The sequence below is a fragment of the Papaver somniferum genome, unplaced genomic scaffold (genome assembly GCF_003573695.1).
Source record: "Papaver somniferum cultivar HN1 unplaced genomic scaffold, ASM357369v1 unplaced-scaffold_31, whole genome shotgun sequence".
In the NCBI taxonomy this organism is placed as follows: domain Eukaryota; kingdom Viridiplantae; phylum Streptophyta; class Magnoliopsida; order Ranunculales; family Papaveraceae; genus Papaver; species Papaver somniferum.
This window is the reverse complement of record NW_020642151.1, coordinates 215,744-238,488: the sequence shown is the minus strand read 5'-3', so window position 1 is coordinate 238,488 and position 22,745 is coordinate 215,744. Positions and strand designations below refer to the sequence as shown.

The 22,745-nt window shown below is 38.8% G+C and overlaps 1 protein-coding gene and 2 long non-coding RNA genes across 5 annotated transcripts; 2 read left to right on the top strand and 1 right to left on the bottom strand.

The window, feature by feature from the left end:
* Positions 1–11,590: 11,590 nt before the first annotated feature.
* On the top strand, positions 11,591–13,245 carry LOC113341813. Of its 2 annotated transcripts, none has more exons than XR_003356154.1 (5): positions 11,591–11,939; positions 12,209–12,349; positions 12,482–12,640; positions 12,723–12,860; positions 13,190–13,245. It is a non-coding gene; the product is annotated as an uncharacterized LOC113341813 (long non-coding RNA). The 2 variants fall into 2 exon arrangements; XR_003356155.1 differs by having other exon boundaries at positions 11,591–11,977.
* Positions 13,241–15,374, top strand: LOC113341812. Of its 2 annotated transcripts, XR_003356152.1 has the most exons (5): positions 13,241–13,260; positions 13,632–13,793; positions 13,968–14,158; positions 14,291–14,328; positions 14,934–15,374. It is a non-coding gene; the product is annotated as an uncharacterized LOC113341812 (long non-coding RNA). The 2 variants fall into 2 exon arrangements; XR_003356151.1 differs by lacking the exon at positions 13,241–13,260 and having other exon boundaries at positions 13,395–13,793.
* A 3,296-nt stretch (positions 15,375–18,670) lies between these two features.
* Positions 18,671–22,227, bottom strand: LOC113341742. Its single transcript, XM_026586503.1, has 5 exons — positions 21,964–22,227; positions 21,434–21,490; positions 20,988–21,328; positions 19,599–19,921; positions 18,671–19,516 (listed from the first exon to the last, which is right to left on the bottom strand). Exons 1-5 carry the CDS (start codon positions 22,225–22,227, stop codon positions 19,083–19,085), a joined length of 1,419 nt encoding a protein of 472 aa, XP_026442288.1. The 3' UTR covers positions 18,671–19,082.
* Positions 22,228–22,745: the final 518 nt, after the last annotated feature.

The following is a 22,745-nucleotide window of genomic DNA, read 5'->3' as shown; positions in this document are numbered from 1 at the left end:
AAGTAACTCGGTTTCAGTAAAAGTGATACGTGGATACAAAATATCGCTCAACCAATAACAATGCGGGAAAGTCATTTGGCAACATGATTCCAAAGGCGAAGAACACAATCCCATTACGTCACTACTGACAAACCCAATGATGTCATATGAATCACACAAAACACCCGAAGAAAGATGCAACGATTACAAGACGAATACCATTATATATATCGCCCTCTCAGATCCAAAATAAAAGGCTTTATTAGCTGTCTTCCACTGTGTAACCTCCTATATAAGGGACTAGAAACCATTATACGAGTGAGAGATCTTTTTGAAAGTTTGTGTGAGGAATTTAAGAGAGGGAAAAGTTAATTGCTCTCCAAGTTAGGGTTTCTCCATATTGTATTTGTGAAAATTCATGTTCTTAATATCAATACTTAGAGTTTTCTTCATTATGTCTTAGATTTATTTCATGAGATCATTTGGGTGCAGCTTGTAGGATTTCCTGCAACTACATTTTGGCGCATAGAAACAATTCGGATGAGTAAGAGGGTTATTCCTCACCTGTGAAGTTTTTGAAATATTTTAGATCGTTTGTCTTGATTTTCTCACTGTTCGTCTTACTTTTTCCTAAAACAACAGCTTGTTTCAGTACCAACAGATGCTCAAGTAAACTTTTTCCAAGGGATTTGACAATTTTAAAGATCTATGCTATCATAAAACTTAGAACTGCAAAAGGGTTTTGAGTTTTCTGGCATTATCGAGCTTTCCACAAGTTGTTATAAGTATTGAACAGCGTTAATTATTTTACAATCGTCCTCTTAGATTTGGAAAGGATTTACTATATTATATATCGGAATAAAATTACAGGTGCTGAAATGGTGAGAATAAAACATCTCATAGCAATAAGGAGGAGTAGGCGACTCGCAAACAGGAAAAGAAGAGAAATCGGTAAGACATCAGACATGGGAAAAAGACATAATAGAGATGCACAACCCCATGTCCAACATATACAAGCAAACGATAACACCCCCAGGAAAAACTATGACGAAGTAAGCGTACACACAAATGACACAAACACAACAGAAGAGAATGAAGACATAATTCCTGAAGAAGGATTAATTCCGGGAAACTAAGAAAACATGGCCATCGAAGAACTGTGGCGAAGGATATTTCAAGAAAGGCGAAGAGAAGCAGAGGAACGCGCGGACCTAACACAGAAAAATGCGGAGTTAAGGGAAGAAAACAACAGACTCCACGAGGAAAGATCGCGTACAACATCAAGAACAACCCGTACAGCCCCAGAGTCAAGAACAAGTAAAATCACAACAACAAGAAGCCGATCACACCATATAGAGGATCGTAGGGAACATCGACAGAACCACAATCGTGTTGAGCACCAGTACATGGACGATAACATGGAGGAGCAAAGCAATATAAAGAATCGCAATTGCATAGAGCACCAACACATGGGAGATAATATGGAAGATCAACCCGATCGACACCAACTGTAGGAGTGAAATATCGCACATGTTAGTAAGCATGCGAAGTGAAGACTATATAACTTAAACGAGGGAGATCGCACACGGCAAGGTTGAGATGACGCACCGGATGATGTCAGCAAAGTCACGAGTAAAGTGTGAAGATCTATGCGAACTATAGTCTGTGCGAGAACGAGTGATTGTACATGAGCGAGTGTATCGCATGGAGATTCCGAAAATAAAGGATCTCTTAGGTGTCATCCACTATGTAAACACCTATATAAAGAGAAAGGCAGGAGAGAGAAAGGGGATACACACTTTTTAGACACAATTGTTGAGAGAGAAAACAATATTTGTATTATTATTATTTCTAGGGGTGCACATACCCTACCCATACCCGCCAACCCTACCCTGCCCGCCAGTTTTTTAACCGTATCCTATCCTATCCACTATTTGGCGGGTAGGGTGGCGGGTAAAGATTTTCTTAACCGTCAGTAAACGGGTAGGGTGGCGGGTATAGGCCATATCCTACCCACCCTACCCGTTGTGCAGCCCTAGTTTTAACTGGTTTTACAACTCTTTTATTCTTTCTCCTCCTCATTCTAGATTCCCCCTTTTCTTTCTTTCTCGTTGAAATTGCCGTCGGAACTTCTTTTGGTGTTCAATTCTAAATCTGATCACCCAAGTACAAAAAGCCAACGACGATCTAAAAAAAACCCTCCATAACTCTCATCTCACTCTCAGACACATTCATTCAAGGACCCTCATCTTCATGGAATTTCGATAGGGTTTCTGGAGACTTCATTTTTCTTTCTTCTTTCTAGCTTTTTTTTTGAAGCGCTTCTGTTTCATCTGTTCGAAATCGATAATGGGAGATAAAATTCAAGAAGTACTATATGAAACACGGCATCACGCCAAAGGATCATTTTCTTCTAACTATCCTCCTCTTCAGGTGCTCAAATTAATCCCTCTTTTCTTTAATTTTTGTCCTGAATTGATTTGGTTGTTTATTTCTCTCCTGGTTTTGTAAACTAATTACACCTTGATTTATTGGGCTTGGAAATTCTAGCAAGATGATAGTGCTAAAGGTGGTTTACTGTCATTGCTTTCTGTTCAAGGTAGGCTTATTAGTACTTTACTCAACTTTACATACTACTCTCCACTTCAATTACAATCTCCCAGAGTTCCAGCTGGGAATTACAATGTAGCTACCATCTCTTATGAGCTTAATGTTCTCCGCTCCAGAGGACCTCGTCGAATGCAATGCACAATGCATTCGATTCCCATCTCTGCAATTCAGGAAGGGGGTACTGCCCCAACACCAACCTCATTCCCTCACTCACTCGAAGATCAATTTTCTGTCCCATCAACTTCAAAACCCAAGGAGCCTCTCATCCCATTCAGCTCCACCAGCCTATCAAAAAAACTGTTATACCCGCCACCCTACCCTACCCGACTCGCCAGAGAATGGGTTGGGTAGGATCTTACCCGTTTAATGGCGGGTAGGGTGGCGGGTAAAATTTTTCTTAACCGCCAGTAAACGGGTAGGGTGGCGGGTATAGGTCATATCCTACCCACCCTACCCGTTGTGCAGCCCTAATTATTTCCTTCTTTTTCTTCTTTCATCAACCTAGAGCTCCAAATACTCATTAATGGAGTCTCCATGTAATCCACATGTAATTTTAATAATCATAGTGAACCCTAACCCCGCGGATGTAGATCACATTGATCGAACCACGTAAATCTTGTGTCTTATTTTACAATTCTAGCACTTTAATCTTTATTTTGATTGTGATCATAGACTTAGATCTAGAAAATATCATAAGGGGTGTGTTGTGGAATTTCCGGCAACTACATTTTTGGCGCTAGAAACACTACCTGCTGCTTGTTAGATTGATGGAAACCAAAGAAGATAACGAGAAAATGATAAACTTCCAATGGCAGAGTCTTGATAGTCTTGACATACAACAACAGGCCAAGCGTCAAGTGGAATGGAGGATCTTCAATAGTTTGTGCGAAGAGCTGTTTATTTTCATGATCGTGTTGATATGTTTGTTTGCAGCTAGGTCATCGCGTAGGGCAGGGAAAATCAAGGACGAAAAGTAGATCAGGTGGAGACAACAACTTAGATGCAGATCTATTCCCAGAGAAGATAAGCCTAAAAGACGCAACTGGCTAGCAAAGCTCAAGAAGACGCACCCATCAGGCTCAATCCACATCTCAGCTAAATTCGAGTTAATATCGATTCGAAAAATTTCAATGCCTGCGAAGTTAATAGCTCATGCGAAGTTAATAGTTCCTGCGGAGAGGAAAGAAGGGAGAACTCGAAGGAAAGACGAAGAACAAAGAAAGCTTCATAGAAATGCAGGTATGCAGCGGATGAACATGATGAGGCGGATGAATGCAGGTAGTCAATCAACGACGCGAAGGAGTTATCACCAACAACCAGCGCGAAGAAGACGTGTAGAAGAAAAAGAATGATGGACAAGTTATGCGAATTTGACGCATAGAAGAGGAAGTACAGGGAAGTACCAAATTAGCTACTGATGATCCAATAGCCGCATGAGAGGGAGAGGTTGCTGTATGAACAAAGGCATAGGAAGGAAGATGATACAATAAAAGGAAAAATGAGAAAAAACCGTCACCTGCTCACAAATCTAAAACAGTAGAGATTAAGCAGAAACCAGCCATGGGCGAACGAAGAGATCAGCAATATGCTAAAGTATCAGAAAGCTTGAGGAGCGGTATCATTATAATGGTTTGCAAGAGCTACTTAGACGATACTAAGAAATCAGAAACATCAAGAAATGGATATCTGCGTATATACATTGGGAGAAGATCAATAACAACTTGTTCATATCGCATGCACGAAGAGTCAAAAACACCAATTCAGTTCGCAGAGCAAAGATTCACGAAGATGATGGAAGGGTGAGTATATTATCAAAACAGTAAAGGGCGAATGGAAGGATGAGAGAAATATGCTTTGTGCGGTCGTCTTCGCACAGCCGGAAAAATAAAGCTCATCATTCTGATGTCTGAGATAAGGAAAGAAGATGCGAAGAGGGGAGCATGCGAAGAAAATTTATGATAGTAAAGCAATCGATCATACCCGGCATGAAGAAAATAAAATAATGGCAAAGAGATTGGAAAGGCTGGTAGAGAAAGCAGCAAATTTGAACTGCAGCTGCACAAATTGGATCACACGTTTCTACAGGGTATATACAGACGAACGCGAAAAATTTCTGAACTGGCAATAATCATTTTGCCCATAAAGCACGAAGAAATGAAACTCCCAAAGGGGCAGACATATCCCAGATTAGGTGAAGACAAATCTGCACCGTGATCAGGCCAAAGACCAAAGGACATGTAAATTACAGGAAAAAGATATAAAGACGAAGAGAAGCTTCTGATGCTTGAAATACAAAGAGAGATAACATGAAAACAAGTTGTGCGAATCTTAAAGCACCAACACAAATCAAAGCCGGGACAGGTGGTCCATGGTTTGGAGAACGAACTTGATGTCACGCGTTCGAGTATCCCCACACTCTTACTTTTTACATATTTTCTCTACAATTGCTAAGAGGAAGAAAAGAATAAGATGATAGAAATATGCTTTTCTTCGCACTCAGAAGCTGATGCAGATTGTTAGGGTCGTAGAGTATAAGTTGGAGGTTATGCGTTCGAATTTGCACACACAAATTTTTTTGGAAACTCACATCAAGAGAAATAGAGAGCTATAACAAGAAAGAAAATCAAAGAAGAAAAGGCAAAAAGTAAGACCTTAATAAAAGGAACCAGAAATGACATTTATTATCAGATAGACTAGGAATCCGAATGTGGCGTGCAACCTAGTTTGCATACATGCAAGAGGCAAAAAGTAAGACCTATCGCACGTCATAGTCGGAGAAACCTAGAAGGCATGACTCAAGGAAAGGCTACACCGACCCCGGAACTTGAGTCATGGAGATTTGGGGTGAGAAAAACGATGATGCCCATCCGGGAGAGGTACCTTAAATTTTCAGTCTAAGATAATAATCTTAGATTGAGAGACTAAGGTGAGAAAGTCTCTCCCAAGGAGTGCAGAAACTCGATCAGGACGTCGAGTTACACGGTTGAGTCAAACGTGCCGGGTACGTCTGGAGCGTATTCCGCCATTCTTGACAAGTCCTGACTATGATGCACTCGGTCCAAAGATACCCCACTTAGGGTGCATCTCATAACCATAAACCCTATAGGTAAAGGGAAAAGAGACTGCGAAATCAATTGGTCGTTGAAATACCGGATGGGAAGAGCCATAATTTTAACCCGATAGAGGTAAGCTTCCTTGAAGGGGCAACCAGAGGGGAAGATAAGGACGACACCCTCCATTAGGGAACTGAATTGTGTCAAAAGACGTACATGTCATGAGGCTTTTTATTCGCAAGAATATTAAGACTTGTCATATTTATGCACGAGAAAACCTGCAGAGGCAAAAATAGAAGAGATGATAAGGCAAAATTAATGGGTCATTACTTGAAAGGGTAAAGATCGCCTGCGATTTTGCCGCCCGACCAAATAGAGGCAACATAAGACCTCTACATAGGGAGGGGAAATAAAACCACACTAGAAACACATAAACCTATATATTGTGATTATGTCATACTAGTAGTGCAGGAATAAAGAAGAGAGGAAATAATACAATGCGATACGATGAACTAAATATGGACAAAGAACAAAGGTAAGTAACTCAACATTATTTATACATTACATGAAAGCATCGCATAAGCATTACATGGCATAAGAATCGCATAAGCATTACATGGCATAAGAATCGCATAAGCATTACATGGCATAAGCATCACATACACATTTCATCGCATAAGTATTTCGCTCAGTTATTTCGCATAAGCAATTTAAAGACATTATACTCAAAGAAGAAAGACGTAAAGATTAATTCGCTCATCCAACATTTTCTCAAGAATTCTTCCCTCATAGATAAATAACAGAGGCAACTATGGATTATCAAAAAAATATTTTTTGTTCGTTATCTTCTCGGTCAAAATCATTTCCAAAGAAGACGCTCATTCATGAATAAAAAGAATTCTCACCAACAATGGAGTAAGAGAAATAGAAGACATGTAATAAAAATCACACACAACAGTTTCGCATGATTGACAACAATACCAAATCACATGAAAGCTAGCATAGCATGAGGCAAAGAACATGGAGCAATAATTTCGCATGATTAGTTAGCAATACTTCTTATATTTCGAGGATTAGTACTTCTATACTTCTTCAAGGATACTTCATACTTCTATACTTCTTCAAGGATACTTCATACTTCGCATACTTCAAGGAATGATACTTCATATATACTTCTGAAAGATTCAGAACTTCACAAAAGAATAGAGGCAAGTACGTACTTTTCAAGAAAAGTATTCTTTCGCGTAGTTCATTCATCAACAAAGATTAAAGACTACTCCAACATCGCGCACCCCGCTCTAACGATTACAACAAAGTGGATTTTTCCTTGAAGATCGCTCTTCAAGCAATATTCAAGAAAAAAGAGGCAAAATGTAAGAGTGAAATATTGCACATGTTAGTAAGCATGCGAAGTGAAGACTATATAACTTAAACGAGGGAGATCGCACACAGCAAGGTTGAGATGACGCACCGGATGATGACAGCAAAGTCACGAATAAAGTGTGAAGATCTACGCGAAGTATAGTCTGTGCGAGAAAGAGTGATTGTACATGAGCGAGTGTATCACATAGAGATTCCGAAAATAAAGGATCTCTTAGCTGTCATCCACTATGTAAACAACTATATAAAGAGAAAGGAAGGAGAGAGAAAGGGGGCACACACTTTTTAGACACAATTTTAGAGAGAGAAAACAGTATTTGTATTATTATTATTTCCTTCTTCTTCTTTCATCAACCTAGAGCTCCAAACACTCATTAATGGAGTCCCCATGTAATCCATATGTAATTTTAATAATCATAGTGAACCCTAACCCCATGGATGTAGATCACATTGATCGAACAACGTAAATCTTGTGTCTTATTTTACAATTCTAGCACTTTAATCTTTATTTTGATTGTGATCATGGAATTAGATCTAGAAAATATCATAAGGGGTGTGTTGTGGGATTTCCGGCAACTACATCAAAAAATACATAATAACATAGCAGACCAATGCGATGTAAATCCCGACGTGCAACATCCTAGAGACAACCAGATTGAACAGGAGAATGGAGATGAGCGTGCAATGAAACCATCGAGAGAGAGGAGAAGAGAGCAACGCCGTAACCAACTTCATCGCACTGAGATAAATGAAGAAAATGGCCGCGAACAAGATTTAGAAAGGAATGGCACGAGTGATGATAGGCGAAGACATAGAAGGGATTATGCAAAAGAACAAGGATTACAAAGAGCGCTACAGTTAAGTAGAGAAGAACAAAGAGCAAGAGATAAAAGACTCAAAAGACTAATGCAATCAGCTGAGGACTAAAACACAACTAAAATAATATTAAGAGAGTTAGAAGAAATGAGGGAGATAATGAACAATGCGGGAAAATATGGAGGAAGGAGACAGTTAGCAGAGGCGATAGAAGAAGCTGGCAGATCACCATTCATGCGATAAATTCAGTATGCAGGGACCAACAAAATGCACTTTACCGGCATTTACCAGTATCTTCGACGGAACTACATGTGCAATTCAACTTATAAAGGCATATAACTTATCTCTATCGCAGTGGGAGCACAATGATGCGGTACTATGCAAATACTTTCCACCAAGCCTTGCAGGGGTAGCTTTGAAGTGGTTTGATGGTTTAACTGTGGGAACCATCTCATCGTTTAACCAGCTGCAAAGTATATTCCTAAGAGCGTACATCAGGAATAACATGTTGCGGACCGGAATCGAGATAGTATTCAGCTTGAGGCGAAGAACAAATGAAAGTCTGCGCGACTTAACAACGCGATAAAAGACCATGTGTAGTGAAATGGAGGGAAGAGTAGAAGAAAGAAACCTGATTCTCACTTTCATTAACGCACTCTTTTCAACAAATTTGTTATACACGCAGATATTTAGGCTAAGAAATACCATCGAGATGAAGGAGCTACGCGAGTATCAGGAAGAACACATCGCCCTTGAGGAGAAGCAGAAGGAGATGGAATCGTACCCAGTTGCGACCACTAGCGCGAAGGAAGGAACTTCAAGACTCTTATCACGTACAACAAACCCGAATGCAAGCACCTCTCAAGAGAGTTAAGAGAAAAAAAAACCTGAGGACAACCAAAAATAGGTATCCATAAATAGCAGAGATCAAGAGATGTTTGACAGGGAATACAGGAAAAGACAATATAATAGCCAAGGAGATATAATAATCAAAAACCTGGCACGAGCGTGAAAGTTTGGGAAGAAACCAAATTGCCACACTTGAATACTACAATTGAGAAGATCTGGGAGGCAATCATACTAATGGAAGAAATTTCAGTACCGCGCAACTTGGGAGTAGAACCAATTTCAGGGAAGCACAATCAAGAATTTCGTGCAAATCATCGATTTCGTGGACATACTACAAATAATTGCAGAAATGTGCGGAGAATAATATTGAGGAGGATTGGACAGGGGAAGTTATACACTACGGGAAAAATATACATCTACAACTGGAGATTTACAACACTTCGCTATACATCGTAGAAAGTCCTATGTTTTACAACTGGTTTCAAAGGAAGAGTTATCGTATATCATCACTACCAACTCTTAGGAATAAGGGGTTGCGCTAAGAAAACAAACGACAACTCCTTTAGCAAAACTGTTGTGACGACATTTAGGTATAACAACTTTGTTTCATAAGTGTAGTGACTTAGCCTATCACAATTCTCACAAGTGTTGTTGAAGAACACAAAAATATGATAATGAAAAATACGTTAGAGGGGAGATTCGAACATGAACCTAATGCATGGATGTCTAGCTCATCAACCATCCTTACAGTTCACAAGTTTAGTTTTTTTTTTTTTTTTAATAGAAACGTATAACAACACTTATAAGTGTTGTTGAAGTTAAAATATAGAATGTGGGAAAAAATGAGGTTTGGGGGATTCGACGGCCAGGTTTCGATCTTGGATCCGGGTACGCATACAATATGCAGAAATATGATTTTTTTAATGTTTCGTAGAATATCTCGAAGTTGACGAATTTGAGGTGTGTTTTAGGTTTGGGGGAATATTCTAATGGAATCTTATCCGTAGATGTGTGAATTCATCGTTCTTATGAAGTTTCCGACTTATAATAGTCCACTTGCGGCCATCTTTCGAGGTCGGAGCCTGGTTCAGTGTTGAATTTGTGGTGTGTATAAGGTCTCGGGGAATATCCAGATAGAATCTTACCTGTAGATGGGTGAATGCATCGTTCTTACGAAGTTCCCAACTTATAATACTCCATTCGCAGCCAGGTTTCAATCTCGGATCCAGGTCCAGTATCGAAGTTGACGGATTTATGGTGTATTTTAGGTTTTGGGGAATATTCTGATGGAATCTTATCTGTATATCGGTGAATTCATCGTTCTTATAAAGTTCAAACCGACATTGAGCTTCAAATTTATCGATTCGATGATGTATCATGCTAAGTTTGAAGTCAGAACTCTCCCAGAGCTTCATGATTCATAGTTTCTATGTCGTTATACCATATTTGAAGTTCGAATCGACTCTGAGATTCATATTTATCGATTTCGATGATGTATCATGCCAAGTTTGAAGTTAGAACCCTCCTGAAGCTTCATGATTCATAGTTTGTTTGTCGTTATACCGAATTTGAAGTTCGAATCGACATTGAGATTCATATTTATCGATTTCGATGATGTATCATGCTAAGTTTGAAGTCAGAACCCTCCCAAAGCTTCTTGGTTCATATTTTCTATGTCGTTATACCATATTTGAAGTTCGAATCGACTCTGAGATTCATATTTATCGATTTCGATGATGTATCATGCCAAGTTTGAAGTTAGAACCCTCCTGAAGCTTCATGATTCGTAGTTTGTTTGTCGTTATACCGAATTTGAAGTTCGAATCGACATTGAGATTCATATTTATCTATTTCGATGATGTATCATGCTAAGTTTGAAGTTAGAACCCTCCCAGAGCTTCTTGGTTCATATTTTCTATGTCGTTATACCATATTTGAAGTTCGAATCGACTTTGAGCTTCATATTTATCGATTTCGATGATATATCATGCTACGTTTGAAGTCAGAACTCTCCCGGAGCTTCATGATTCATAGTTTCTATATCGTTATACCATATTTTAAGTTTAAATCGACTCTGAGATTTATATTTATTATCGATTTCGATGATGTATCATGCCAAGTTTGAAGTCAGAACCCTCTTGGAGCTTCATGATTCATACTTTATTTGTCGTTATACCTAATTTCGAATCGACATTGAGATTCATATTTATCAATTTCGATGATGTATTATGCTAAGCTTGAAGTCAGAACCTTCCTGGAGCTTCCCGATTCATAGTTTGTATGCCATTATGCCACATTTGAAGTTCGAGTCGACACTGAGCTTTATATTTATCAATTTCGATGATGTATCTTGCTAACCCTAGTTAAAATAAACCGAAAGCAAAAAATAAAGCACAAAAGCACAAATCGAAATCACAAAAAAAGAACAAAAAAACACACAAAGAGCTTCATATTTATCGATTTCAATGGTGTATCCTGAGAACCCGAGTCTTCCGGTGTGAACTAAAGCTACTTCATGACATGTATGGATAGTCGAAATTACTTCACGACTTATGTGACTAGTCGAAATTCAATCCGGAAGCACATAGAGAAAGCACAAAGAAACACACAAAGAAAACACACTTTCCTTGATCCGTATGACAGTCTCAAATCAAATCTCCACCGTCCAAAGATATCCCTAATCCGTATGACCATATTTAAATCAAATCTTGGCCGTTTAAAGATAGGTATATAGAAGATCAAAAGAAAATTTCTCACAGTTTCTTCATTTTCCTCTCTTATCTTCGTCTCTAACCTTATCTTCCGCCTCCCTTGCAAAAGAAAACCCTAACTCACCACAGAATCTATTTCTCGATCACTCTCTTATGTAAAAAAACTTACGGAAGTAGATCGGTTCTTTCAAATTGCAATGGCTTCTTTGAAACTCATTTTCTCTTCTTATTCTCTCTTCTTCTTTCTTCTTTTTCGTTCTTCTTCTCTGCTCTTCTTCAGTTGAAAATCGAGAGGTGAAATTGAGGTATGGCTTGAGGAAATTTAAATCGTGAGGATGTATAAAAGAAGAAGGAGTTGGTGTTTCTGCTAATTATGAAGAAGAAGATTGAGTCCTGTTATGAATCGAGAACTAGGGTTTTCTTAGTGAATCGTTAATTGAGTTAGAAATGGAGAAATTAAATATGGGTTTTGTTCATATTGAAGATTCGAACACGAATTTCTGAAGATTTGTCACCATGGGTGCCTTAACTATCAATAGCTGTAAGCGTCGTAACGATTATCTTAACTTAAATTATGCGGTAAATTATTTTCAATCTCCAAGTTCTGTTATTGATTTTTGTGTTTTTTTTTAGTTTCTCAGGAACCCTAGTTCCCAATTTTGTTTTGTAACTCTTAGTTCCTTCTAATTTTGTTTTGAATGGTCTTCCTTTTTAGCCATTTGAGGTCTAATTGCGGTCTATTTTAGATTTCTTCTGTCTTCTAAGCTCTCTATTTTGAATCTGACTTGATTCTTATTTACTTTACATCAGGACGGAGGAAGGCTTAAAGTCTAACTTTCGGAAGGACTCTCTGAGGATTGCAGCTTAGATGTACAACCTGTAATTAAGTACAGACAAAATGGCGTTATCTTTTAACACATGGAAGTAGAGAGAACTCAATCACTCATTCAGGTATATACTGACAATAAAAAGTAGCTTCAATTTACAAATCTGTTGTATTTCTGATGTGTTGGTATGATTTTAATGTTGGAGGGGTGTTTTGGGTGTGAGAAGGTATTGACTGTTTGATCTGGGTTGATACAGAACACCACCAAGCTGGTTGGAGATTTCTTCTCCTGAGGTTGCTGTTGGAATCCACAAAGACAATATTGATCCTGTTCTAAAACATATCATCTTATGTCACGGCGTTGGTTTGCCCATGCTTCTCCTACTCTTTTCAATGCAAGGACACCAAGGCCTCAAGTATGTTATGTTTTTTCTTTGTTTGTTATTTTGATATTAGGATTAATTTTCTGACTAATTGAGGTTTTGTTGGAATTTGTAGTTGAGTAGAGGCTTCCATGTGTGCATGATAGAGGACAATATTGAAGGAATATACGACACTTTGAAGGAGTGTGCTGTTATTAGTAAATCTGCTGGAGGAATTGGAGTTTCTGTACACAACATCGATGCCACTAGTCTTGTAAGTGGTTTTGTCTTTTGATTTAGGGTTTTTGTTGCTGTTCATGATAAATTGGTTGTTTTATTGTGTAAATTTAAATTTGTTGTTGTCATGATTTGCGGAGTGTAAATTGCTCGTGTCAGTTTATTTGCCCTTGACGACATAGATCTCAGTCCTGGAACTGAAAAGTAGTAGTATTGGTGGGAGGTTGGAAATTCAATGGTTTGTGGGAAAAATCATATAGGGCTTCAACCTTAATCTTATCGAGCTTGAACCTTGTGAGAGAGAAAAGTTTGTTGGATTTGTGGAGAGAATATGAATTAACGATGTGAAATTTCTTCTACTTGCAGAGCTTTGAAGGATCTTTCTCTGGATGGAACACTGGCTCCTGAAATTTGTAATTTTTGTACACGAAGTTGATGTAAGCATCTGTGAGCACTAGCCTAGTTTCTTTAGTTATATTAACCCACTTGTGCAAGGATGTTAACTGAGCTTTTCCCACTGCGCAACAACTCATTCTCTGGAACCAATCCCTATAATTAAAGAATTTGGACCCGGGTTCAACAATTTCGATGGACCTATTCCATCCAACCTTAGCGATAAATTGTCCCTTGTCATCCTTTGAGTATAAGCTATTGGATCTGATGTTTTATTATGCTCTTCTTGCTTTGACAAGCTAGATGTGCTCCGCGTTAACTGCTTACAGAGTGCTGATTCTCAACAACTTATTAATTTCCTCTATGAGTGCTGATTCTGTATATGCTTTTCTGCTTCCCGGGCTACGCAAATCAGATAGTGTCACTGGGTAGGAGAAAGTTCAGCACAGATTTTCAGACTGCTAAAGGCGTTGATGTTCTTTGGATTTATAGTGACGGTTAGCATCCTCTTTATGTTTGTGAATCTTAAAGTTGGTGACATCTTTGCGAGCAAAGAGCACAACAGCTGATCCAAATGGTACCCCTTTTCTTCTCTTATTGACATGAGAAACAAACCACACAGATAGATAAAGTTATAGTTAATGATTTTCTGATACCAAATTGTGTAAGAAACCTATATGGCCTTTTTATTTGTTGTTGTGAAATTTTAACTGCTGTTTTACTAGAAATTCAATCGTGGTATATGATGCAGCATTGATTGATGAATGGAGAATACACAAGAAGCAAGTTATGGCTTCATGACCTTGCTGGAAGTGAGAGATTAGCCAAGCCAGACGTTTAAGGAGATCCGCTGAAAGAAACTCAAATTATTAACAGATCCTTATCTGCACTGGGAGGTGTGATAGCAGCGCTGGCGACCAAAATCCCACATATTCCTTTCAGGTCATCTTTTATGAGGATATCTGATGAAGATACAAATTTAATATTGTTAATTTTGCTTGTTTGATATGATTATAATTTTCTACTTAATGCCAAACTAACATTCTGATTTTTGAATATTCCCAATTTGTGCAGGAATTCAAAGCTCACTCACTTGCTCCAAGATTCTCTAGGTATTTTTCATTCTTCCCTAATTAATTTTGAAGTTATTGAAACTGGACTGAGGATTGAGTTTCTCTATTGCTTATATTGCATATGCCATAATAATTACCACTCCAACTAATCACATCAGCAATAACATCCCATGGAAAATTTTCGGCCATCCTTTGACTTTATAAGATCCCATGGAAATTTTGTCATGAGAACAAAAACAAATCAACAATCGCTGCTACGAAATGAACAGCCAATTTTCTTAACCATTAGGACCATAATGTAGCTTACAATTCCAAAGTGGAAGTCCGTGGCAGCCCGCTCTATCAATATGTAGTTTTTCCATTTTTGTTATTACTTCATCTTGTTTCAGGTTCAAGCTGTTGCATGGAATTCACATCTGCCTAATTATTTTCTTAGTGTGTTTACTTGACTCTTGCTATGTGAGCATTCCCACATAGCAGAAAACTGTAAATACAGTTGCAACAACCTAGTATCACTGATCTGAAAGCCTAACAAATGCAAATATGTGGGAACCTAGGATGTCTTTGATGAAAAACTTAATGCTTGCAGAAACTTCAGTCTGATTTTTCAGTCTCTCATATGTGGTTCAAACTTTGAATTGTAGGGTGACAATTGCTTTTCAATAAAGAAACAACTTGTAACATACAGAAGCAGCTGTAAACTGGAGAATGTGGACCAAGTTGAAGAAAATCTATTGCCATGAGTCTCGAGTCCAACCAACCATCTTCAGCATCAGTTTTCAATAGCTGGTTGTATATGAATGAATAGTTACTCTTTTGTACTTTAATCATCACCTAGTTGTTCCATCTATGGAATAAATTTGCGCACGTACGATTTATATGATATTTTTAGTCATGTTCAAAGAATCTATCATTTTATTTTCTTTCGTTGCGCAACACACTTTCATACAAGGTGATTTGAAGTTAGCTAGGTAATGCAATTGGAGTGGTAGGTTAACTTGAATGAATGTAAATGTGCTACACTGGCATGTTAATGTGAATGTGAAATACTTTCGGCAATTCATGCAATTCGGTTTCAGCTATAATTTTTTTTTTCAAAATAGTTTTATGCACACAACTTCTAATAAGAGTTGTATTCCATATTTCAACTACACATACCAAAGGTTGTGAAAAATGTCTTTACGACATAACCAGGTGCTGTCCAAGATAGTTCGACAATTCATACAAGTGTTGTGCAAATATTATTCATAATACTGGTAATTGTTGTTGTATATGTTTCTACGATATACTACTTATGTTTTCCACGATTGTTCTACAATACAAGCAAGAGTTGTGTTAGGTTATCAAAAAAAATCGAAAGAGAATCACAACATTGACAAACTATTGTCGATCCATGAATCACATCACCCTTTACAACACTTGTCATCCATTGTAGAAAAACTTGGACTTTCTACAATACCCCCGTTCCACAATGCATGGAATGGAGTTGTCGTAGGGGTACTACAACTCTTATCTTGTGTCGTCAATGATGTTTTTTCCCGTAGTGTTAGATCATTTCTTAGCTACAAGACATGCGATGTTACCACCACCACCACCCCAAACACCATCTCAACAAGCTACAACTGTAGGGCAGACGTACCTAATTGAAATATGAACAAATGTAAAACATTTACACTGCAACTCGATCAACCATTCATTCAAAGGTATTAAATATTTACATGACAATGTGTTGAGCCGAGTACGCGCACGAGACAATGATGGGAGAAAAATACAAAGCGTCACGAAAGCATCGCCCCTGTAAGAGTGAAAGAAACAACCCATCTCATTCAACGTAGAGGATGCCCCAAGAGGTGGAGAATCACACGCAAATCCGTTGGTTGTTAGCCTGGAAATTGAGAGACATTCAAGATGGGAGAAAGAAGATGATGAAGAAAAAACAAGATGGGGTTGACGAGCCCCATGACCCGCCCAATCCCCAAGGGGATCAAGAGCCTACGTTGTTTGGATGATCTCCACTTTGCACTCGAAGAGGTCCCGTGCGTTGCATTTCTCTACAAGGCTGTCCCCTGGAGTAGGGGAATCTTTCTGCAACAGCATACGCCGGTAAATGGACTCGATATTATCGCTGTCGATTATTACGTTATCCTGGTACGGGTACGGGTAACCAGGTTCTTGTGGCGGCTGATTCCCCATTCTGGAAGTTCAGTCGATATCCTATTCTACCAGGCATTCAAGACGATGGGTGGAACCGACTCAGAATTTAACAAGATTTATGGCTCCGAATTTATCCCCTCAACTTACAAGATTTATGGCTTCAATGACACGACAAATAAGCCAAAAGGAGAAATAACAATGCACATTCCGTTGAAAAGAATAACTACTGAGATAACATTCTGCGTTGTGGACGTTGAATCTCCTTATAATCCATTGATTGGAAGTCAGACCTTGGTTGCACGGCAAATTCCACGAATCCCCTGTCCCAGTCCCTTTTGGCCTGGTGGATAAGATATTGGATGTGGCGTCCACTTTTGACCAATGCATCAAATTCCCCATGCCAACAGGTATTAGGATGACAAAGGGAGATATATATGAGAGGCGAGACAATGAAACGAATTAGATATTAAGCAATGTGAAGGACGAGTACATAAAAAGGGGAACTGGAAAAAAAAGATGAACGAAGAAAAACGAAAAGAAAGGTTGATGGTTGGTATGATAAGCAAGGGAGAGGAAATAGAACATTCGAACCACATCAAAGCACTAATGTCAGACCTACCTACAAATGCTTCGACAACAGTTAAAGAATGAGCCGCCAATGAAAATTCGCACACCTTAGATGAAGATTGCTTTACACAGTGGGGCTACCCAATCCCACATAAAACAACGCCAAACTCAGATTTTAAAATGGGCGTTGAACTGCTATGCAGTTTTAAACCAAACCATAAAAAATTGCACAACACAAGGAAGCAAATCTGAGAAGGATCCTATACTGTCAAGAAGGTAATGAAGAATGGGGTGTGAGAACTAATCGGAAAAAAGAGGAAGACATTCAGAAATCTTTGGAACAAAGTTTATCTCAAGAAATACCATACCTAGGAAAAACAATGATGATGTAAGCGAATAAAATAAGGAAGAGAAATCTCTACAGTGCAATGATCAGAGCTATGAATGAAAAAATGAGAAATTTGGACTTCAAAAATATAAAATAAGCGATAAACAGAAGAAAAAGAAACAAAATAATACCTCATTAGGAGGAAAGAAATATTAAAACCTCTAATTAGGAAGGCTGGGGATCCAATGATGGCGTGCAACCTAGTTCGCACAAAATGCAAGAGGCAAACACTTAAGATCTGCGCGTCATATTGGGGAAAACCTGGAAAAACATGACTCAAGGGAAAGAAACTTTGAGGCATGGAATTAGGGGCGAAAGAAAAGCCTATCCAGCAGAGGCTCTTGCGCTAAAAACTCAGGATAATAAGTTCTCTGTCAAAAGGTGTAGAAACTCGATCAAGGCGCCGGGTACACGGTTGAGTTAAGGGTGCCTTGGGCGTCTGGAGCATTTCCGACCATCCTTAGCAAGTCTTGGCTATGATACACTTGGTTTTCAAGAAACCCCACTGAGGGGGCGATCTCGTAACCAAAAGCCGTATAGGTGGAGGGAAAAGAGATCGCGAAAAAAAAACGAATTGTTAGCAAAACCGGATGGGAAGAGCCCAAACTAACCCATTAGGGGTACGCTTCCTTGAAGGGACAGTCAGGGGGAACATAAGGGACGACATCCTCCACTAGGGAGATGAATTGTATCAAAGACGCCAATATTATGGGACTATTACTCAAGGGAGTATTTAGGCGTGTCGTGTTGTCGCGCGAATAAATCCCGCAGAAGCAATAATACGAAAGATGATAAGGCGAGATCAATGTGCTATTACATGAAAGAGTAATGGTCGCCTGACCAAAAATAATACCTTGGGGAAAATATAAGACCTACAAAACAAGACGAGGCTGCGTAAGACCTCTACTTAGGAAGGCGCGTTAAGACCTCAAAAGAAATACCTAACAGACCCACACACTGACTGTTATTTTGCAGATGAAAACCTCATGAAGGCAACGTAGAACTATGAAAGAAAATTTATGATAAACACGAGAGATGATATAGGAACACGAATACGCGAAAGATACGCATAAAGAAGAAATGAACAATAGACAAACATTAAGGAAAAATAAACAAGAATATGCGAAAGAATCAAAATAGCTGAGACAGGTATGAATCTGACTCCTACTTACTGTTATAATGCTAGTTAAACGGGCGTAGATGACGCACTATATATACAAAAAACTCGAATAAATGCAATAAACCTCCTAGCGAAAAGCAGAGGCAAATATGGGAATACAAATTTATAATACATGTGTTATTCGCCTTTTCAATCAGAGTTATATATGCATCAAAATCCCATAAGCATTCAAACATGATTAGCAATATCGAATTAAATATATTGCAGCAAATGATTATATTATTTAAGATAAGATAAAGTAGTATTTTGTTTTAGTAATCAAATGCAGGATGGAAAAATTAAATGCCAGGAAACAAGAAGCATGTTAATAGAAGAATGAAACCCCCAAGCTTGGGAGCACCCAGATAATTATCCAACATATACATGGTCTAAGAAGAAACAAAAATAAAGAATCGAAGACTAATCTCGAGAAGAACAAGCTTAAGAAGACGAACGGCGAACCGGACTCTCAGTCTCCAAGTACGATATAACCTCAATAGTACTAGTATTACGAACAGTCTCGCCTTAGGTATTAACAGTATCGCCACCCAAAACCTCATCAAAAACTCTCTCTCGCCCATCCAAGAGATCACCTTCGGAATGACCTTCGAACAATTCATCTCCACTTAATTCCTCTTCATCCTTATACTCGCCTTCTATATATTCTTCTCCATCCTCCCATTCACTGCTGGAGATATCTTCTACCTCCTCATTTGGCGGAACTACAATGAGATTGAGGTTAGGTAAAGGATTCCCATATTGGGCGCAAATAAGTTTAGCAACAAATTGAACATGATTGTTCCGCTCGCGCAGTTCATTTTTCTTTGGGTTGGCAACAGACGATGTTAGGACTCGTTTGAGTTTGGAGTATTTGGAGTCCCTGGAACAAAGTTTTAATTTCAACGACTCTAGTTCCATGGAGAGATCCTCAATCTTTTGAATCTGCTCCTTCTCAGTGTCTGCAAAACGAAATAAAGAAGTTAGCATCAAAGGCGATAAAAACAATTACAAATGTTCGCATAGGCAATCTGGCAGTACAACCTTCATTTCCAGAAATGTTCTCTTTAAGAGTTTCAGCATGATCAATCCCCAAACTATCGCGTTTAGCTATTTCTACCATAGCATTCTCAACAACACTCAAAGCCCATTCAAAATCGTCATCACTCTCAATACGAAGGCGAAAACGAACCAAATTTTCTCGAGCAACGAAAGCTTCGTTCTCGCCTCTAATCCGATCCCTTTCTTCATAAGCATGAAGAACATTCTCCTGAAATTGTTCTAAAGCTTGGGCACGCTTAACGATTGCTTGATCCTTTTCACTAATTAGAGAATCTCTTTTCTCTTTCAAATCCCTAATTTCGCACCTTTATGTATGAAGTCGGTTCTTAAGGTCATTATTAATAGATAACATTTTCCTATGCTCAAATTTAAGTGCCTCATATCTTGACTCGAGATCATCCATGCTACAGCAACCCAAGTCAACAATATCGGGTTGGCCCAATACAGAATTGAGATGCTCTAGGAGGGAGGAATCTAAGGATAGTCGATCTCTTGATTGGTTAGATTGTAAACCTCTGTAAACAAGTATTACCAAAGAAAATAAAAATACAAAATAGCGTGATGATATTCAAATACGAAAATATTCAAGAACCTACCTACGAGTTGAGTGTTCCAGCTGCGAAGCTCAATCACTTTCTTGGAGTAAATAGAGAGCTAGATCTCCTCTGATTTTGAAGTTCTCGTTCTCAAGATTATGGATTATTTCGGGTTGATCTTGAATTAGAGACTCAAATCGTGGAAGATTCTACACCAACGCGGAAAAGTTAGAAACTGGGGAAAGTGTCGAAAGCAGACAAGACAAGGAAGGGACTTACCAATAGCTCGAAGGTGGAATGAAGCTCAGGACTCAGAGCAGAGGAAACTCCATGCATAGCATCGTGATCAAAGAGGTCTCCACGCAAAGCTTCATCATCGCATTGCACAACTGAGCAAGTGTGGGATCATTGACAGTCGGTAGCCAGAGCTGAACACCATAGAAAGAAGTTCAATATTTGCACAACCAGTGTTAGAAACGCGAACTCTGTCATGAACCTACATGAGGCAGACCATCTTGGTTATGGGAAGCCCTTACCTAGTTATGTGCCAGGTGCCGTTAGTAATTCTGGATATAGTTAATAATGTGAGTAGATCGTTCTCTGCACGGTAGTTGTATGTCGTCCATCTTATATATGGACTATTGTACATCGTTGATGATTAGCTAATGAATAAATGGGAAACTTATCTTCTTCCCTAAACCCTTCTGCAACTTCTGCCTCTAGCAATATCCTCCCATTATCCCTCTAATTCGTCTCACTCTTCTCCTAATTCTCTAGTTCCTTCTATATATCCCAAATCATCTATCCTTAGAGATCCAAGTTGTTCCTGATAAACCAATTTGTAGTCGGTTCACTACAAACTCCACCTCGAGATGAAGATGAACCTACTCCTATGTGAGCCAATCCACCAAAAGGTCTGTTGGAAAACTCAATCATGACGCCACAAAAACGAGAGGATAAGAGTGGTTCCTCAGGAGATAATAATGCATCATCTGTAGAGGAATTATTAGAACATAAGTATGAGCATCCGGAGGATTCTGAGTGAGGTCCTCTAGACTTTGGAGTTATCTTCCTCTTTCTAGAAATGCCTTCTTTTTCAGAGCTTGGAGACAGAATTTTATCCTTACTCTTCGCCTTTAAATCAAGACGAGCCTTTTTGGGCTTAGGAGATTTATCCTAAGGATCAGCAGAATCTTCAGATTCGCCCTACGCACACCAAGATAGGTAAGCAACAAAGGCAACAATATTGTTTAAAAGAAAGACAAAAAGATTATTTCTTACTTTCTTGTAGCGCGAGGAACCCTCTTTGCGAGATTCTCTTCTCTCGTTCTTCTTCGTCTGAAAAACAAAAAACATTATTAAGTGAAGAGCAAAGATAAAAAGTAAAAGGCGAGAATAGGAGTAAATACCTCTTTAGCCTCTTCAGGCCAATTGAAAACCCATGGACTATAATTAGGACCCGGGCGATCAGATCAATCAGCATTTCTACCCCAAACATAGGAACCTTCAACAACAAGGGGAAATTTCATCCAGTGGGGATCACTAGAAAAACAAGCAGAATCATTGGAGTTGCTATGAAAATCAACATCCCTTATCTCCATCTATTTCATCGTGTCGCTTAAAGCGGATTCCCTAGTGCCTACCTTCATGAGCGACAAGTTTGACATAATAATGTTTGAAGAAATTTTCCACAGTATATTCCTCGCGATCGTAAGGTTTATCATATTTTGGATAAACAGAATCTAAACCAGCAACGTGACGCGAATACTCCACCAAAATCCTGATGCATCGCCACACAATTAATATATCACCCGCCTATCTCCCAAATGCGATAGAATCTCATAAAAAAGAGGATTTTCCGGATCAAAGAGAGGAACAGGCAAGCCAGCGCTAAGTTTCCCAAGCGAAACAGTAACCTTTCTATCGCTCCGTTGGTCAAGGGCGATCCGCCCAAGATCCAACTCAGTAGTATGAGTCGAGGTAGGAGGAACTGTTAATGTAATTCCTTTAGGCTGCACTTCGTCTTTGATCCTTTGGATTTTTGCATTTTGTTTCTTACCTGCTTGAGGAGCCATTTCTAGTATGGGAATAAGGAAAGACGGGAAACTCAATCAGAAAAAACGAATATATCAGAAGTTCTGATCGAGATGATCAAGATTTTTATTGAAATAAGGAATAAGAGTTCGATGGGATCAGCGAGAAATGGAAGCGACAGGAAGAAAGAAAGCATACTCGAAATCGGAGAGGAAAAGAGATTGATAATCTTGATTGGGATTTAGTAAGAAAAGGAAAAAAGTTAGCAATAATAACAGCAATAGCAGAGGAAGAAAAGTTGCAGAGGATGAAAGACAAGGATATATAAAAAAAAAACTAGGAAGCATGATAAAAAAGTCAAAATATTTTATCTTTCATTCACATTTATTAGAAGACCAACAGGCGAAGGAAGTTACCGGTAAAAAAGGAGAGAAATCAGTATAAAACAGAGTCAACACATGTAGACAGTTGCGCGGAAAACCCGAAATAGTGTCGATGGATCTGAAGAACACGAAAAGACAGGGTTGATGCGATGGAATAGAGTTCTCTCACCATCCTT

What these genes read in the sequence shown, in the direction of transcription:
- LOC113341742 (XM_026586503.1), bottom strand. Translation starts at nt 22,227, where the DNA reads ATGGCTCCTCAAGCAGGTAAGAAACAAAATGCAAAAATCCAAAGGATC. An exon ending in GTTCCTCGCGCTACAAGAAA is followed by an intron (nt 21,329 to 21,433) that starts GTAAGAAATAAT and finishes GCTGATCCTTAG; the next exon opens with GATAAATCTCCTAAGCCCAA. An exon ending in AGTGAACCGACTACAAATTG is followed by an intron (nt 19,922 to 20,987) that starts GTTTATCAGGAA and finishes TCATACATAAAG; the next exon opens with GTGCGAAATTAGGGATTTGA.